The sequence below is a fragment of the Apodemus sylvaticus genome, chromosome 9 (genome assembly GCF_947179515.1).
Source record: "Apodemus sylvaticus chromosome 9, mApoSyl1.1, whole genome shotgun sequence".
NCBI classification, from domain to species: Eukaryota; Metazoa; Chordata; class Mammalia; order Rodentia; family Muridae; genus Apodemus; species Apodemus sylvaticus.
This window is the reverse complement of record NC_067480.1, coordinates 114,448,931-114,469,606: the sequence shown is the minus strand read 5'-3', so window position 1 is coordinate 114,469,606 and position 20,676 is coordinate 114,448,931. Positions and strand designations below refer to the sequence as shown.

At 40.3% G+C, this 20,676-nt stretch overlaps 1 protein-coding gene and 1 pseudogene across 1 annotated transcript in view; one reads left to right on the top strand and one right to left on the bottom strand.

Annotated features, from left to right (window-relative positions):
* Positions 1 to 3,195: 3,195 nt before the first annotated feature.
* Positions 3,196 to 20,676, bottom strand: part of LOC127692681 (uncharacterized) — a 278,157-nt gene continuing 260,676 nt past the window's right edge. Inside the window, exons 5-7 of the mRNA XM_052193294.1 lie at positions 9,111 to 9,311; positions 8,373 to 8,477; positions 3,196 to 3,751 (exon numbers count right to left, since the gene is read on the bottom strand). Coding sequence (XP_052049254.1) covers positions 3,746 to 3,751; positions 8,373 to 8,477; positions 9,111 to 9,311 — 312 coding nt within the window. The 3' untranslated portion in view covers positions 3,196 to 3,745. The remainder of the gene's footprint in view (positions 3,752 to 8,372; positions 8,478 to 9,110; positions 9,312 to 20,676) is intronic.
* LOC127692678 (transcription factor GATA-6-like) lies at positions 12,163 to 13,713 on the top strand (annotated as a pseudogene).

Genomic DNA, 20,676 nt, shown 5'->3' with positions numbered 1-20,676 from the left:
CTCTCTCCATATCTTTTCAATATAGTACTTGAAGTTCTAGCTAGAGCAATTAGACAACATAAGGAGGTCAAGGGGATACAAATTCGAAAGGAAGAAGTCAAATTATCACTATTTGCAGATGACATGATAGTCTACTTAAGTGACCCGAAAACCTCCACCAGAGAACTCCTACAGCTGATAAACAACTTCAGCAAAGTGGCTGGTTATAAAATCAACTCAAGCAAATCAGTTGTCTTCCTATACTCAAAGGATAAGCAGGCTGAGAAAGAAGTTAGGGAAATGAAACCCTTCAAAATAGCCACAAACAATATAAAGTATCTTGGTGTGACTCTAACCAAACAAGTGAAAGATCTATATATGACAAGAACTTCAGGTCTCTGAAGAAGGAAATCGAAGAAGACCTCAGAAAATGGAAAAATCTGCCATGCTCGTGGATTGACAGGATTAATATAGTTAAAATGGCCATCTTGCCAAAAGTGATCTACAGATTCAATGCAATCCCCATCAAAATCCCAACTCAGTTCTTCACAGAGTTAGAAAAAGCAATTCTCAAATTCATCTGGAATAACAAGAAACCCAGGATAGCTAAAACTATTCTCAACAACAAAAGAAATTCTGGGGGAATCAGTATCCCTGACTTCAAGCAATACTACAGAGCAATAGTGTTAAAAACTGCATGGTATTGGCACAGTGACAGACAAGTGGACCAATGGAATAGAATTGAAGATCCAGAAATGAATCCACACACCTATGGTCACTTGATCTTCGACAAAGGAGCCAAAAACATCCAGTGGAAAAAAGATAGCCTTTTCAACAAATGGTGCTGGATCAATTGGAGGTCAGCATGCAGATGAATGCGAATTGATCCATTCTTATTTCCATGTACTAAACTTCACTTCAAGTGGATCAAGGACCTCCATGTAAAACCAGACACACTGAAACTAATAGAAAAGAAACTGGGAAAGACCCTTGAGGACATGGGAACAGGGGAAAAGTTCCTGAACAGATCATCAATAGCTTATGCTTTAAAATCAAGAATTGACAAATGGGACCTCATAAAATTACAAACTTTCTGTAAGGCAAAGAACACTGTTAAAAGGACAAAATGGCAACCATCAAATTGGGAAAGGATATTCACCAACCCCACATCTGATAGAGGGCTAATATCCAATATATACAAAGAACTCAAGAAGTTAGACCCCAGGGAACCAAATAACCCTATTAAAAATGGGGTACAGATCTAAACAAAGAATTTTCACCTGAAGAAATTTGGATGGCCAAGAGGCACCTTAAGAAGTGCTCAACATCAATGGTCATTAGGGAAACGCAGATCAAAACTACCCTGAGATTTCACCTCACACCAGTCAGAAAGGCTAAGGTCAAAAACTCAGGAGACAGCAGGTGTTAGCGAGGATGTGGAGAAAGAGGAACACTACTCTACTGCTGGTGAGGCTGTAAGATGGTACAACCACTGTGGAAATCAGTCTGGATATTCCTCAGAAAACTGGACATGAGACTTCCAGAGGACCCTGCTATAACTATCCTGGGCATATACCCAAAGGATTCCCCAACATGCAATAAAGACACATGCTCCATTATGTTCATAGCAGCCTTATTTATAATAGCCAGAAGCTGGAAAGAACCCAGATGCCCTTCAAAGGAGGAATGGATTCAGGAAATGTGGTATATTTACACAATGGAATACTACTCAGCAATTAGAAACAATGAATTCACAAGATTTTTAGGCAAATGGTTTGATCTGGAAAATATCATCCTAAGTGGGGTAACCCAATCAGAAAAGAATACACATGGAATGCAATCTCTGATAAGTGGATATTAATTAGCCCAGAAGCCCTGAATACCCAAGGCACAAATCGCATAACAAATGACTCCCATGAAGAAGTATGGAGAGGGTCCTGATTCTGGAAAGGATCAATCTAGCATTGGAAGGGAATATAAGGACAGAGAAAAAGGAGGGAGGTGATTGGAGAAGGGATGGAGAGAAGAAGGTTTATGGGACATATGGGGAGGGGGGATCCGGGAAAGGGGAAATCATTTGGAATGTAAACAAAGAATATAGAAAATAAAAATATTAAAAAAAAAAGGGTGGATTTTGTCTGTGCCCCTCAACCTACACCAACACAAACACACACACACACACACACACACACACACTCACACTCATACTTGTGTGAGTGTGTGTATATATAAACATACCTATGTGCATATGTATATATAAATATGGATATATATGCATATACATATATACACATACTTTCATATATATACAAACATACATATGTGCATTTATATACATACATTATACATATGTATATATACATGCATATGTACACATATAAATACTAATCTATATGCACTTATGTGTATATGTATATATATACATACATACATACATACACATATACATACAAACACACACACACATATATATATATATCACATCACATATCACTAAAATAAAAAGTGACACAAGTGGAAACCTCACAGATGCTTGGTGATATGTAGGGATTGGTTCCAACACTTTGATCAGGAATCTGCATGTGAACCCTGAAGGTCCTGTTACCTAACTGGCTCTTCATCTATCAATAAAGATTCTATTGGCCAATGAGCTGGTTGGACTAGTCAGGATTTCCAGCTTCACTACAGTAAGGCTAGCAGATTCAGGGGAGGAGCAAAAGATTCACCAGCTACAGAGGGAGAAAGAGTCACCAGCCATGTGAGATCTAAGGAGTATTGGCCATTGGCTACTCCCACACCTGGTATGAGGTTGCAGGCAGGAGATTAGAAACATAATTAAGCTGAGGGTAGATTTAGGGTGCTGAGCTTGGACTAAGGTGACTGAGCACAAAAGCTGAGGGCAGATTCAGAGGTGTGAAGCTGTGGGAGAAAAGTCGGGAAGAGGAGTGAAAAGTGAGGAAGGCTTGGAAGAGCCTGGCCATTGAGCTAAGGCAGATCAACATGAGCTCATCTGAGGATCTGATGGAACCTTATCCCTTGACCTTTATCCTTATCAATCGATAATATGCCACCAGTGATACCAGGTCTACACAGACCTTCAAATACTTGAGCATTCTATGAGTAACCATTTTTATCTGTTCAATTAAATACTATTTTTATGGAAATTAGCTGGGGAGTATCAGAGGTATTTGTTAAATTTAGCTATTCAATGCAGTATTATTGGAGAAAAATCAATTTGTTTATTTTCAAAGCCTAAATAATACCAGACATTATGGAGCAAAGAAAGTGGAGGATATGTTTTGCTTTGTTCTGTTTTGTCCACATCCTTCTTAGAAGACAATGTTCCTCCATTTGTCTTTTTGAATCTTTTTGAATCCTGATGAACATCACAGATCAAAAACTAAGGTATATCCTTAGATGTGAAATGTATGTTGTGGAAATTATAGACAAAATGGGGTCATCATAGAAGGGTAAAGTTGGATTTGTCACCTTGTATAAAATCAAACTAAACTGGATTTTGTAAACATCCTGGTTAATTGGCTTGATCTGTGAATTAGGAAGCATTAAGTTGCCCAACAATTTCTACAGCTATCTTCCTGTGAATACTGGTCCAGAGTGTTGCTCTTACAGAAAGGTGGCCAAAAAATTTCCAGTGGGCAGGAAAAGGTTCTTGCTGGACAGGTTTGCTTGTTTTCTGACTAGGTCCACATTATCCACAGCCCACAGGTTATCCAGTGGGATGATACATTTTATCTTAAACTTGTTCTTACTCCTAGAAAAAGAATCAAGTATATCTGTTAGTTTGATTTACATTGTAGTTGGTATTGCTGGTAGAAATAATCAGTTGCTCCTGCCCCAGAACAGAGAACTTCAGGCACAGTTCAAGCCAAGGTAGATGGAATTCAACAAAGCATGTGTGAAAGACGGTACTGGATATGAGCTTCTCAGTGCTCACAAATAGACATAGCCTGATTGTTTTCTGATTGAAGAAGGTTGAAAATGAATATACTGTGAATATATATATATATATATATATATATATATATATATATATGGCATTTTTAGAAAACTATGTATCAAGATTTCTTCCTTAAATATTGTTAATTAGTAACCATTTTTATTTCCACAATGACCATACCATAAAATATTAGTTAAAATTTTGTACTTTACTTAACCACATTAAATAATTTTTCTAAAATAAATGATATAGAAATATTGTCTAACTGGATAAAATTCATTTTCCATTGCCCTTCTTTGTATGCTAAGAAGTAACGTCAGCTCACTACAATGGCTCCTTTAGTAAACACACAAAGCATATCTCATACAAGTGTCCAAAAAGATGATTATTTATCTCAATAATTTAAACAAGTAATTAGAAATATGTCTTCCCATCAAGCATTCTGATCTTATCACGTGTTTATAAGAAACAATAATCTTGGAAGCATTGATTTCCTACTTTCATCATTCCTTTTCTATAAAATTTGTCCTTTGAAAAATTCACATACGTAATAGTTCATAATTATTTTTTGTTGCTGTTGTTCTCTCTTTTCCCTTCTAACTTTTGACAGAATACTTCCCAGATGTGTGATGTTCTATTACTTCATGATAGGGTGAATATTACCTCTTTGTGTATGAATGTGTGAGTGTGTGTGTGTGTGTGTGTGTGTTCACATGGGTATATAAATCTGTATTGGACACTGTTAAGCTAATATGTTGGTCCAAATCTGAAGATACTTACTGTCTCAGATTCAGGAGGCAAATGACACAATATAAACCCTGAATCAAAAATCTTGTGTATATACATATACACATACTCTTCAACTCTGTGATATTTTCGAAACATGATGCTACAGAGAAAATTTCCCACACTATTTCATGTACCATATAACACTCAAAATACAGGAATATATAATATTTACTAAAGGATACACATGCACACTCATAAACAAACAACAAACAAATGTCAAATCAAATGAAACATTTGTACTTATATTTTTTCACCTCAAGACTTCTAATTGTAAACATACATATATATCTGTATATATGAACCAAAATTCAGAAGAAATACATAAAACTGAAATCTCCAATTTAAATGTCTGATAAGTAATTACCTTCCTTGCAAATGGAAATAATGATGATCATCTCCTATGAAACTAATAACGCTCTTAACATAACATGAAAGACATCCTCAAAATAATTTAACTTTTTATTCACTAGACAGCAGAATCAGGACACACATATGGTCTTTCAAGAAAAACATTCATTTTAGTTTTCTTTACTCTCAAAAATTAATTTCTCTTACATATACTACACTTGAAACTACACTTGAAAGGCACACTATGAGTATATAAATATATAAATATATATTTATATATATATTTTCATTTTTCATTCAAATGAGTTGATTACTATCTTCTAAAAAATGTGAGTATTTTCAAGTGTGGACTGAAAGTGAGTTGAGTAGAAATAACAAGAAGGATGACATATTGACAGACAGCCTGGATATTCACCTATTTTGAGCCTGCATCAGTCAGATACCAACTAATGTTTTCTAAGCTGGGTGCTTACAGTGACTGATCAGGGGTGAAATCCAAATTTGCCCTATTATTCTCTTCTAAACATTTCATTTTTTCACAATTTTTGTAGTGGATATTCAGGAATAGTATTTATGGATGACCAGAAAACTTATCCCCCCAAACTGAAAATATTGTATCATTGATATGTGTCCTCAAAACAATTGACAAACTTATGAGAACATACCTTAAATTATTTAATTATAATGTCAGTATCAACTTCATACCTTCTAGAAAAGTATGAAGGCTATGATCATGGGCAGAGGAGAATATATGTGATGTGGTCCCAGAAAACACCTCCATGGTCATAAGTTAGAGTGCAACTTTGTATACTGCTTCATTCAGTCACAGCACTTTTCTCTAGTATGTGCAGAATCACCAACCAGGAAGAACTCAGTACCTGTAGTTTCCCCTGATTAGTAGCTGCTATTAGGAGGGACCAACTAACACCAGAGATAGCCAGATGGTGAGAGGCAAAATAAGAACATTATCAACAGAAAGCAAGGCAGCTTGGCAACACAACAGGAAGTCCTAGATACTCCAAGCCACTTGAAAAGAAAGATTTGGATTTAAATTCACAGCTCATGATGCTGATAGAGGACTTCAAGAAGGACATAAATAACTCCCTTAAAGAATTACAGGAAAACATAACCAAACATGTGAAGGAATTGAGCAAAACCATCCAGGATATAAAAATGGAAGGAGAAACAATAAAGAAATCACAAAGGGAAACAACTCTGGAGATAGAAACCTAGGAAAGAAATCAGGAGTCATATAAACAAGCATTACCAACAGAATATAAGAGATAGTAGAGAGAATCTCAGGTGCAGAAGATACCATGGAAAACACTGACACAACACTCAAAGAAAATGCAAAATACAAAATCTCCTAACCCACAACATTCAGGAAATTCAGGACACAATGAAAAGACCAAACCTAAAGATTATAGGTATAGAATAGAGTGAAGATTTCCAGCTTAAAAGGCCAGTAAATGTCTTCAACAAAACTATAGAAGAAAACTTCCCTAATCTAAAGAAAGAGATACCTATGAACATACAAGAAGCCTGCAGAACTCCAAATAGATTGGACCAGAAGAGAAATTCCTCTTGACACATAATAATCAAAACACCAAGTGCACTAAAGAAAGAAATAATATTAAAAGCAGTAAGGGAAAAAGATCAAGTAACATTTAAAGGCAGACTAATCAGAATTACACCAGACTCCTTGACAGAGACTATGAAAGCCAGAAGAACCTGAAAAGATGTCATACAAACCCTAAGGGAAGAACACAAATGCCAACCCAGGCTGCTATACCCAGAAAAACTTTACCATAGATGGAGAAACCAAGGTATTCCATGACAAAAACAAATTTACACAGTACCTTTCCACAAATCTAGTCCTTCAAAGGATAATGAATGGAAACTTCAAAAAGGAGGGAACTTCACCCTAGAAAAAGAAAGAAAATAATCTTCTTTTAACAAACCAAAAGGAAGAAAGCCACATAAACAAAATTCCACCTCTAAAAACAAAAATAACAGGAAGCAACAATCACTTTTCCTTAATATCTCTTAATATCAATTGACTCAATTCTCCAATCAAAAGACATAGACTAACAGACTGGATATGTAAACAGGACCCAACATTTTGCTGCATACAGGAATCCCACTTCAGACACAAAGACAGATACTACCTCAGAATAAAAGGCTAGAAAACAATTTTCCAAGCAAATGTTCCAAAATAGACTTTCAACCTAAAGTAATCAAAAAATGTAAGCAAGGGTACTTCATACTCATCAAAGGAAAAAAATCTACCAAGATGAACTCTCAATTCTAAACATCTATGCTCCAAATATAAGAATACCCCCATTCATAACAGAAATTTTACTAAAGTGCACATTGCACCTCACATTATAATAGTGAGAGCCTTCAAGAGCCCACTTTCATCAATGGACAGATCATGGAAACAGAAACTAAACAGAGACAGAGTGAAACTAACAGAATTTAGGAACCAAATGGATTTAACAGATATCTATAGAACATTTTGTCCTAAAACAAAAGAATATACCTTCTTCCCAGCACCTCATGGTACCTTCTCCAAAAGTAACTAGATACTCGCCTTGGACACAAAACAGACCTCAACAGATATAAGAAGATTGAAATAATCTCCTTTAAACTTAAGGAATTAAAAGACAGATAGAATAAAAGAAAGTCATTGAGTGAATGCAGCTGATTCCAACCTTCCTAAGTCTTTCTGATTCTCCTGCCTCACTTACATTTATTTATCTAGTGAGTGTATATATGCAGGTATAGGTGTTTCCCAGAACACAAGTAGAGAACACCTCTGTCCAGACTAAGGCTTCACAGACAGTGCCTAACCCAGCCATTTCACTGGTCCAATACAGCATTTTTAAGATGCAGGAATAGAGGCTGGAGAAACAGCACAACTGTAGGTTGCTTGCCTAAAGCATGCACAAAGCCCTGGGTTTGGCTTCCAGTACAGGACAGCCAGCCATGAAGATGCAACCTATAATCTCAGCACTCACAGGCAGAGGCAGGGGGGTCAGAAACTGAAGATTATCCTTGAATAGGGAGTTCAAGGCCAGTCTGAGATATATGATCCTCTATTTCCCAACAATAAAAGGCACAGAATATTAACAAAAGCAGAACAAAACAAAACACTATTTCTCTAATCTGTAAGTTAAGAGGAGTCTAGTAACTGGTAAGGAATATACTCTATAAAACTACTCTCAAGTCTTGAAAAACTACTACCAAAGAGGGCATTTATACACTCTGAAACACTGTGAACGAGATCAGTACTTACTTGATAATCATTTCTCTTAATATTTGGAACATCCATGTTGTGAGTAGAGGGACAGATATCTTCATGTTTTCTGCCAGTGAAAATGTCAATTCCAACAAGGCGTACCTGACAGAGACGAGAACAACAGGAAACATGGTTAACCTTATTTATTATATATAAGTACACTGTATCTGTCTTCAGACACTCTAAAAGAGGGAGCCAGATCTCATTATGGATGGTTGTGAACCACTACTTGGTTGCTGGGAATTGAATTCAGGACCTTAGGAAGAGCAGTCAGTGCTCTTAACTGCTGAGCCATCTCTCCAGCCCCCTTTCAACTCTTTCAAAGTCATCTTACTTTCTTTGAAAAAGTTGCAGGGGCACAGAACTGAGATTCGTTAAGTACCTAAAACCTGAACAGTTTGGTGGCATCAAAACTCAACACACTAAGTAACTCAGGACTTCAATTAACAAGAGTCCCCAGAAAGTGAAAACCAAGTCTCTTAGAATTATAAGAACTGGATTGCCTCAACTAAACAAAATGTTTTAGACCACCAGGATTCAATAAAATTTTTGTTTCCAGTTAATGAAACATACTAAGGGCCCAATTAAAGGAGAGCATTATTGAGAGTAATGCCTGATCTTTCAAGAGACTGAGGTTAGAAAAAGAAGTTATTTTAAGTATAGAAACCTCATGATGTGGAATAGAACACAAATGATCTTATCAGTGAAGCCAAAGAATGACTTGGAAGGACCTACCTTGGCATGACCATGCTTCCCAGTCTTGGAAGTTGACATCTCTATGACTTTGCTTGGTTCCCCTTTAAGCACCAGGAAGCTATTTTTATGCAGGGCTGAGCACTGCATAGGAGAAGTGCTGTAAGCCCCTGCATCTCCAGTCGTGAAATCAATTTCCTCTGCATTGGTGGGCTGGGGAGATGTGTGGATATTCTGAGGGAACTAGGCAAAAAGTTTGTTTGCTTTTTAATAAAGGGCAGGCAGGCTGGCAGCCCTTCAAAGGAGGTGGGGAGGGAAGAGTTAGCAGTAGAGTGAAGGCGACACTAGCACCTGGCCAGCAGGTCCAGTCCCCACCACCCTACTCAAGAAGAGCCCATGACCTTCCTGTGCAGGAATGTGGAGCCCCCAGCCTCCCCCGACTCCATCCCGGCTGCCAGGGCATCAGCCAGGCCGCAGGTTCAGGGAAGACTGAGAGGCGAGCACCTGGCCGGCTCCACCTGGCCCTCAGTGCGCCTAGGACCTGCAGCGGCGCCGCCCTGGATCCCGGTTCTGGCCAGCGAGGAAGGGCCCGAGCCCGGGCGATCCCGAGCTTGCCGCCCTCTAGTTCCCGTGCATCTCGGCTCCTCGCCTCACCCGGACCCCCGCATCACCTCCTGCATTTCCCGCTGCTCCCCCAGGTCCAGCTGCAGGACTTCACCTTCCGGCCCACACCACACCACTTTGTTGTGATCTCCAATCCCTGAGGCTGCAGCAGCGCCCAAGGCCTCTGCTGGTCCAGGAGACTGGGCGGGGCGACAAAGCTTCCAACACCTTGCTCTCACTGTGGCTTGCCCAGCCCCGCCACAACCCCCGCCCCCAGGCCCCCTCCCCGCCCCTCACGGCCACACTTCTGAGATAGGCCCTGCACGCCAGGGGCCCGCCTCGAGACCTCCCATTGGCTGGAAGCTTCCTGAGGTCCCGCCCCATCAGGTAAAGCCTGCACTGGGAACCCCAAGTGCTGCAGAGTAGAGCACTCCCCCCTGTGGAGCCACCTGCAGTGCACTGTTTGAAGCCTCCCTGTCTTCCTGGGCAGGATGCATCCTCATCTTTACTACCAGGCCCAGCTGACCTTGGACTTGACCTTTAGGACCAGGTAGCTTGCTCTGGGCCCTAGATCTCAGGCACATGGATGCTGTCACTTAAAGGTCTTCAAACTCTCAAGTCCTGCTGATTTTGCAAGAGTTCAGATTGTTGGTGCAGTGGAACTGTGATTCTGATACAGCTTGCAGTCCCCCTTAGGGCTGGAATCCGTGCTTGAAGCTGAAGAGTGCTAGGTGTGCTGTACTATTTCATGACTCTGCATTGTAGATCCTTAGAGGACTCCAGACACCCTATGGTGAGGTGCTGGTGCAGCCTGGAGAGTCAACAGTGTTCCCAGGGGCAGGGAATCCCATGGACCAGGAGACTCTACAGTGCCCTTTGATCTTCCTGGCATAGCTGTGCCCAGGAGTTTGAGATTTTGTTGTTGTTTGTGTTGTTAAGGATTAAAGACAAAGAATCATGTGAAGTCTGCTTTCCTTTCACAGTTTCACCATAGCTTTATCTCTCACCTTGGAAAGAATTGAGGTATTCAACTTACCAACCCCACAACGCAGTTCAAGTCGTTCAGTGATTTGGCATTGCTGTCCTATAAGCAAATCCAGTCGCATAGTCACGTGTGCAGATATGCTGAACATATTTCATTTGTGCTGTTTAGAAGCAATAAGCCCATGGCTTCCATAAATTAAACTCTGCCTCTTGTTACTACATGAAAGTGTCAAATCACCGGGCGGTGGTGGCGCATGCCTGTAATGCCAGCACTCTGGGAGGCAGAGGCAGGCGGATTTCTGAGTTCGAGGTCAGCCTGGTCTACAGAGTGAGTTCCAGGACAGCCAGAGCTACACAGAGAAACCCTGTCTTGGGGAGAAAAAAAAAGTGTCAAATTAGGACCCAAGGCTTCTGAGTTCCCTTTGATTTTCCTTATACTGCCTAACTTTTTCCCTATTGTTGTTGTTGTTGTTGTTGTTGCTGCTAATATGTAAGTAAGAATTGCTTATCTCCTTAGATGCTAAAAAAGCATCTAATTCTGAAAAAAAAATACAACACTCCTTCATGTTAAAAGTATTGGAAAAATCAGGAATTCAAGTCACACACCTAAATGTAATATGGCCAATATACAACAAACCCATCAGACAACATCAAATTAAATGGAAAGATATTGAAGCAACCCCACTAAAATCAGGAGCACGACAAGGATGCTCACTCTCCCCAAATCTATTCAAAATACTACTCAAAGTTCTAGCTAGAGCACTAAGGCCACAAAAGGAGATCAAGGGGATACAAATTGGCAAATAAAAAGCCAAGGTATCACTATTTACAGATGATATAGTATACAGGAGCAAACCCAATCATTCTCTCAAAGAACTTTTAAAGCTGATTCACAACTTCAGCAAAGTGGCTGAATATAAAATTAACTCTAACAAATCTGTAGCCTTTCTTCATACAAATGATAAATGGGCTGAGAAGGAAAATAGAAACACAACACCCTTTACATTAGTTAAAAATAACATAAAATACCTTTGGGTAACTGTATCCAAACAAGTGAAGTTCTTTTATGACAGAACATCAAGTATTCTAGAAAGAAATCAAAGAACTCAGAAAATAGAGATATATCCCATGATCGTGGATTGACAAGATTAACATGGTAAAAATAGCTATCCAACCCAAAGAAAGCCAGATTAAATAAAAACTTCATCAAAATTCCAAATGATTCTTTTAAGACATGAAAAGGGCAATTCTTGGTGTGTGTGTGTGTGTGTGAGTGTGCGTGTGTGTGTGTGTTTGCGCGCGCACATATTGTGTGAGCAACGGGGAATGTGTACCAGCTCTGGATAAATATGGGTCCCTGGCCAGCAGTGCCTAGCAAACCCCAGACTGTCACTCTCCTGCTGGAACCCTCCTCTCTCTGTGCCCTGCAGCACCCAAGGCCAAGGCCTTCCTTCTAGCATGTCACTCAAGGAACCAAAAGCCAGGTTGGAACAGCTCCAGACAGTGGATGGCCTTGACTGACTGCAGGTGGGGCCTGCTAAAGGGTTTCCGGGCTGCTGTGGCAGGTGCCTGCAACTCCTGGCTCTTTCTAACACAGGAGCCCTCCTTGCTCCTTCCCCCCATCTCCTCCTCTTCCTCCTCCTGCTCCTGGGTCAGGGATCCTGGTGTCTATGGTGCCAGGAACTACAGGACTCAGCAGCTCCACCCTGAGGCAGTGGCAGGGCCTCTGGGCCTCTTACTCTTGCTCAGTCCCTGTGCCTTGCATCCCTTCCTGCTGCCCACGGAGCCAAGGCAACCTGGGTGCTGGCACTGGATGCGCCCTGTTGACTTGGGAAAACCTGTTGCTCTTCATTGACCTTGATCAGGCCGCAACTGCCAGCAAGCTGCTGTGGTCCAGCCAGGGCGCTGAAGTGAGGCCCTTCTTGGCCAAGCAGCTGGAGGAAAATACCAGATGCTCACTGCCTTGTCCAGCCAGGGGCCCACCTCTTACTAAGGCGCACCCTGTGGCTTTGTGCACTCCTCAGCTGCAGCAGCTGCAGCTGCCAGCTCCCTGGTCTACGTGCCCACCATGTGCATGGACTCCATGCTGCCCAGCCTGCACTATCTGCAGGGGACAGACAGCAGGCCTAGGAATCACGCGGGCAGAGCGCGTGCCCACCCTGGTTGGCCACAGGATTCTGCTGACAGCCCCAGTATGGCAGGGGTTGGCACTGCGCGCAGTGGCTCAACTGGACCTGGAGATGTAGGATCGGCCACAGCCCAGGCCTCTGAATGCTTCCCCTACTCGCCCAAGCCCACCCAAGGACAACTGTGCAGCGCAGGACCCTGGGGGCTAAGTGGCTGAGGGCGGTGAGGGCACGGGCAGCATGAGTGGCAGTGGCAACAGCCTGAAAGCCATGGGTGGCACCAGTACAGCTCTCTGCCCACAGCACAGCCGCTGAACAGGAAGTACCACCACCATCATCATGATAACCCTGCTTACTCACCCTTCATGCGCACAATGCTGACTCCTGCCTGGTCAGCAGGACCTTTCGAAATGCTAGTGCGCCATGGGAGAATGCAGAACAACATTGGAGCTCTACTCCAGGTACCAAGAGGCCCCAAAGCAGACCTGTTGGAGGACCTGTCAGAGAACTGCGAGTGTGTGAATTGCTGTTCCATCGAGATGTCACTGTGGAGAGGAGATGTCACATGGGCAAAGAATGCAGTCTCTACAGCAAGATGAATGGCCTCAGCAGGCCCCCCATCAAGCCAGGAAATGAAACCTAAAAATATAAATAAGTCAAAAGCTTACTCAGATAACAGCAGTGGCTCTGTCCCTGTGACTCCCACTTCCTCTACTTCTGATTCACATGACTGCACCAAAAATACTTCCTTCCACACAAGCAACCACCTCAGGGGAGTGATATATGCAGTGGAAGAAAACGCCAACCATGAGAACAGTGATCTCAAGTATTCGGGTCAAGGCAGCCTGTACATAGGCACCAGTCTGTCCTCCACTGCTGAAGTCACATCCTCTGTGCATCAGGATTCTTAGTGTGCTCTTGTCCTGGCCTGAGCTGGAGCTACCAAGAGATGAGGGCTCTGAAAGACTCATATCACTTGTGTCTGATTTTGTCCAGCAGTCCAGATTGTGGCAAAAATGCAGACATAGCATTCCTTCAAAGCGTGATTCCTGTGCCTTTGTTTTGAAAGAGATATATTTCCCAAGAAGCTTACTGAAATAAGAAGAGATGGGCTTTTGCAGGAAAGGCCAGCACAGTGGGCCTGTGGCCCGCTGCTTCCAGCCAGCCTGCCTCTGCCTCTGCCCCATACCAGTGGGAGAAACTGTGACATTGACTGGGGCCTTGTCTGCTAAGGAAGATTCAGAGATTTATAAAAGTATTGCTCCAAAGCATGCGCTTCTTGTGATCAGCCTTGGTTATCCCAGAATTCTTTCATCCCTGATATATATATATATATATATATATATATACACATTTCACAAGCATTCGTGGAGAGGAGCACTGGAAGTCATTTGGTCCATCCTGGAGGCTGAGTGCATTCCTGGGGCCTAGACAAGAATATTACTTTGCAAGATTGCCTTATGACAGATGCTGAGTAACTTATCTAAATGTTCACTGTAATGTGGCTGTTCTGAGAACACTTGGAATTTGTCAACAGGGTAGCAAACAAGATATTTTTCTTCCATGTACACAATAATTTTTAAGTGTAATTTGCTTTGCAGAAATTAGTGTTAAATCATTTGCATAAGCTTTAACAGCATTTTTATAATAAATGTAACATTTTAACTTAAGGGTACTTAAAATAATTAAAAAAAAATATGTTAACTTTAGATATATGATTCTTACATCCACAGCCCACTTCTGTATTCCAAACTGTTTATAAGAAAAATGATTTCTAGAGCAAATCTTGTCTCAGGAAATTGCCTTTTTTCCATTTAGGAATATTTGTACAAGAATACCAACACAGCCTCCTTTCTTTTACTGAGTAAAAGTGTTGGAAATTACAACAAACTTTTACTACCTTAAGAAGAGCATTTGTAAATATTCTAAGCATTTGTAAACATTCTTGAAATCTGTACCTCTTGACTAACCAGCAGGTTGGTTTACATTATTTTTTTCTTAATGGGATATCCTATGAAAACCTATTACACCAGTTTAAAAAAATTAAAAGGGGAGTGTTTTCTGTCCTATAAAATAAAGAAGAAAAGAGTAATTCTCAATTTCATATAGAAAAACAAAAAACCTAAGAAAGTGAAATAATTCTTAATAGTAAAAGAACTTCTGGGGGAATCATCATCCCTGATCTCAAGCTAAACTACAGAACTTCAAGTCTCAAAAGAAGGAAATGGAAGAAGACCTCAGAAAATGGAAAAATCTTCCATGCTCGAGGATTGGCAGGATTAACATAGTTAAAATGGCCATCTTGACAAAAGCAATATACAGATTCAAGGCAATACCCATCAAAATTCCAACTCAGCTCTTCATAGAGTTAGAAAAAGCAATTCTCAAATTCATCTGGAATAAGAAAAAACCCAGTATAGCTAAAACTATTCTCAACAACAAAAGAAATTCTGGGGGAAACAGTATCCCAGACCTCAAGCAGTACTATAGAGCAATAGTGTTAAAAACTGCATGGTATTGGTACAGGGACAGGCAAGAGAACCATTGGAATAGAATTGAAGACCCAGAAATGAACCCACACACCTTGATCTTCGACAAAGGAGCTGAAACCATACAGTGGAAAAAAGATAGCATTTTCAACAAATGTTGCTGGTTCAACTAGAGGTCAACATGCAGAAGAATGCGAATTGATCCATCTTTATCTCCTTGTACTAAGCTCAACTCCAAGTGGATCAAGGACCTCCACATAAAACCAGTCACACTGAAACTGATAGAAAAGAAACTGGGAAAGACCCTTGAGGACATGGGCACAGGGGAAAAGTTCCTGAACAGAACACCAATACATTATGCTCTAAGATCAAGAATTGACAAATGGGATCTCATAAAATTTCAAAGTTTCTGTAAGGCAAAGGATACCATCAAAAGGATAAATCAGCAACCAACAAATTGGGAAAAGATCTTCACCAACCCTACATCTGACAGAGGGCTAATATTCAATATATACACAGAACTCAAGAAGTTAGACCCCAGCAAACCAAATAACCCTATTAAAAATGAGGTACAGAGCTAAACAATGAATTTTCACCTGAAGAACTTCAGATGCCTGAGAAGCATCTTAAAAAAATGTTTAACATCATTAGTCATTAGGGAAATGCAAATCAAAACAACCCTGAGATTTCACTTCACACCAGTCAGAATGGCCAAGATCAAAAACTCAGGAGAAAACAGGGGCTGGTGAGGATGTGGAGAAAGAGGAACACTCCTCCACTGCTGGTGGGGTTGCAAATTGGTGTAACCACTCTGGAAATCAGTCTGGTGGTTCCTCAAAAAACTGGGCTTGTCACTTCCAGAGGACCCTGCTATACCACTCCTGGGCATATATCCAGAGGATTCTCCAGCATGTAATATGGATACATGCACCACTATGTTCATAGCAGCCCTATTTAGATTAGCCAGAAGCTGGAAAAACCCAGGTGTCCCTCAACAGAGGAATGGATACAAAAAATGTGGTATATTTACACAATGGAGTACTATTCAGCCATTAGAAACAATGAATTCATGAAATTCTTATACAAATGGATGGAGCTGGAGAACATCATACTCAGTGAGGTAAACCAGTTCTTCAAAAGATCAATCATGGTATGTACTCACTGATAAGCAGATATTAGCCTAGAAACTTGAATTAACCAAGTCATAATCCACATATCAAATGATGTCCAAGAAGAATGGAGGAGTGGCCCCTGGTTCTGGAAAGGCTCAATGCAGCAGTATAGGGCAATCCAAGAACAGGGAACTAGGCAGGGGGTCATGGGGGAACAGCAGGAGGGAAGAGGGCTTATGGGACTTTCCTGGAGTGGGGAGCCAGAAAGGGGGAAATCATTTGAAATGTAAATAAAAATATATTGGATAAAACAAAAGGGGGAAACAAAAAAAAGGGAAACAAAAAAAGAAAATAGAAACAGCTTGAGCTCAAGAGCACTATGAATGTAGAATTAAAAAATTAGTACATAAAAAGAAATAAATGTGTAGATCATTAAAAAAAAATACAAAAACCAGAACAAAAAACCTGCATGGTTTTGGCACAGAAACAGACAGGTTAATCAATGGAATAATACAGAAGACTATGAAATAAAACTGTACAACTTGGACACTTGATCTTTGACAAAGAATCCAAAACTATATATTGGACAAAGGAAAGCATCTTCAAAAAATGGTGCTGGTATAACTGGCAATCAGTATGCAGAAAAATGAAAATAGACCCCTATTTATCACCTTGCAGAAAACTCACATTTAAGTGGATCAAAGACCTTAACATAAAGCCAGACACATGGAATATAATAGACGAGAAAGTGGGAAAGAGCTGCAAGCTCATTGGCATGGGCTGAAATTTCCTAAATAGACCTCCAAAGGCTCAGGATCTAAGATCAAGAATTGATAAGTGGGACCTCATGAAACTGCAAAGTTTCTGTAAGGCAAAGGTCATGGTCAATAGACATACCAGCAACCAACACATTGGGAAAAAAATCTTCACTAATTGTAAATCTGATAGAGGGCCAATATTCAAAATAAATAAAGAAACCAAGAAGAATATCTCCAACAATAAACAACACAATCAGGAAACATGGTATAGAACTAAACAGATCTCACAACAGAGAAATCTCAAATGTCGGAGAAGCATTTAAAGAAATGTTCAAAATCGTTAATGATCAGGGAAAAGTGAATCAAAGTGACCCAGAGATTCCATCTTACATGACTCAGAATAGGTAGGATCAAAAACTAAGGTGAGAGCACATGATAGGGAGGATTCTGAAAAAGAGGAAGACTCCTCCATTGCTGATGGGCTTTCAAACTGGTACAACCACTCTGGATATCAGTCTAACTAATAAGTGGATATTAGCCAAAAAATACAAAATACCCAGAATATAATGCCCAGAACTCAAGAAGATAAACAATCTGAAGGGACCAAGTGAGACTGCCTCAATAAATCTTGTAAGGAAGAAGACAGCAATCATGAGGGGGCGGGGGAGGGTTGAGAGTTGGGAGGGTTCTAGGTGGGAGAGGGTACAAGGAGTGGTAAAGGAGAACATGTTTAACTATTGGGTGGGTGGGGTAACAGGAGTGAGGCCCTTATGGCCATCAGAAGGAACCACAACAGTTAACCTCTGGTGGTATGAACCTTAGGGGGAACACTCTAGAATGTTCCACAGACATTTGGGATGAACTTTGAACATTTTTTAAGTGCATCTCAGCCATTTGAGAATTCTCTGTTGTGAGGTCTGTTTAGTTCTATAAACTTGTAGAGTCCACCTCCAGGAGAAGGACAGGGAATCCAGTGAAGAGATGGGGTAGGCATCCCATAGTAAAAATTCTGACCCAGTATTGTTCCTGTCTAAAAGAACTGATGGGACAAGAATGGAGAGGAGTCTGAGGGAAAGGAGGTCCAGTGACTGACCCAAATTGGGGCCCAGTCAATGTCATGCTCCAAAACCTAACACTATTACAGATGCCATGGTGTGCCTACAGACAAGAACCTAGCATTGCTGGCCTCCAAGAGGACCAACAAGCAGCTTAAGGAGTCTGATGCAGATACTTAGACCAAGCAAATGTATAGAAGCTGGGGACTCCTGTGTTTGAATTAGGGAAAGACTGGAAGAAGCCGAGGAGGAAGGTGACACCACAGGAAACCCAGCAGTTTCAACTGACCTGGACCCCCGAAATCTCTCAGACACTTAGCCACCAACCAGGTAGCATATATTAGCTTCTATGAAGCCCCCAACACATATACACCAGAGAACTGCCTGGTCTGGTCTAGGTGAAAGAAGATGCACCTAACTGTTGAGATGCATGAGGCCCCAGAGAATGAGAGCACATAGTCCAGTGGGAGGTGGACAGTGGGGACATCCTCCTGGAGACTGGGGCATGGGGAGGACTAGTGGGAAGAGGAAATGGAGGAGGGCAGAGCAGGAAGGGGATGAAGACAGGACAGTAAATGAAGAGTAAAGATAATTTAAAAAGAGAGATAAAGAAGTTAAATTCACACTTGAAATTTGCATATCATTCAATCTTTTTGGAATATATTTTGGCAATGTATTTAGTATATTGGCTTGTAACAACCACACTAATTAGTGGCATTGTGTTATATGGGTGTATAGGAGAATAGTTTTCTTAAAACAGCATGGATTTCTTCTCTAAGTCCACATTGTGTAAGCGTAAATTAGGCTGTATACATTCTGTCTAAAATATAAATATGCAAGATGCCTTGAGCAATTTTCATGCCAGCATCACCAACAGCAAAAGTCTTTGGTTTTTTCCCATCATCTTTGCTATCATTTGTTGTCTTTTGTTTTACTAATCTTGGACATTATGACTACTGTAGGATAGACTCTCATGATCTCATTTCATTTTCATCTCATTTTCATTTTCAGTTTGTTCAGCCCTGACAGAGATGCCCAAGACTAAAGCCCTATCATCAAGCTTCAAAAATTTATAAGGGAGAGGAGACAAAAATATTTACTCATGCATTCTAATAACAAAAATGAGACAATGCTTCTTTGTCAATTTTTATTTCTTATTTCTTTGTCATTATTATTTCTTATTTCTTTTTATTATCTTTATTTCTTATTTACCATAAAAGGAGTAGAATTATATGAAATAGTATCTGCATACATTAATATCATCATAAACATTTCTATTATATTATAAAATATAGTGTCTCTTGACTAATTGACCTGAGGATGGAGAGTGAGTGGAAGCAAGAAACTGAGATTTGTCAAGCTAAAGAACACATGTTATACAACCACATTTTTTTAAAACTTCCTCTCCTCTAAGATTGCTTTCTGTATACTTTACTGTGTTTTGAATATGCTGGAAGAAAGACCAAAGGGGATAAAAGGGATGCCTATAGCCCTCTCAGGATCCAGCCCAAATAGGAATAGGAAAAGACAATAACATCACAGGTTCCATTTAGACTCACCCTAATCCATATGGGTGAGGAAGAGCAAGAGTCTCAAGATGTTCTCCAAACCACACTATTTTCTTCCTTCCCTCTCTCCATGATTCTGGTATTTCTTTCCTTGTATCCACCTGGGGAGCCATTGTTAAAGTGGGAATTTCACAGAACAGCAGTAAGGTGCCTATAGCCTCAGGGACTTGCTTTCTGCCTTGTTGTTTTATGTGTTTTTTTTCCTTGAGTTTGTTTATATCGTGTGTTACATTGATGACTTTTCAGATATTGAACCATCCCAGCATCCCTGGAATGAAGCCTAAGTGATTGTGCTGAATGATGTTTTTGATGTCTTCTTGCATTCAATTTGTAAGAATTTTAGTGTGTATTTTGCATTGCCATTCATAAGCAAAACTGGTTTGATGTTCTTTATAATTTTGAGTCTTTGTGTGGTTTAGGTATCAGGGTAACTATAGCTTCATTGAATTAGTAACTTAGAGTTCCTTCTGTTTCTATTTTGTGGAATAGTTTGAGGAGTATTGGTGTTAGCTCATTTTGAAAGTCTAGAACTCTGTACTATGTTGATCTGGATCTGGGCTTGTGGTTGCTTAGAGGCTTTTAATGAGTGCTTCTACTTCCTTAGGTGTATGGGACTGTTTGGACAATTTATCTACTCTTGGTTCAACTTTTATAAGTGGGATTAGTCTAGAAAAACCCCCATTTCATTTACAGGCTTTTGAAGTAAGACCTTGTGATTTTTTTAAATGTCCCTGGTTTCTATTGATATGTCTCCCTTTTCATTTCTGATTTTGTTAATTTGGATATTGTGTCCTTAGCCTTTAGCTAATTTGCCTAAGGGTTTATTTATATTTTTGATTTTCTCAAACAACCAATTCTTGGTTTTGTTGATTCTTTGTATTGTTCTCTTTGCTTCTAATCGATTAATTTCATC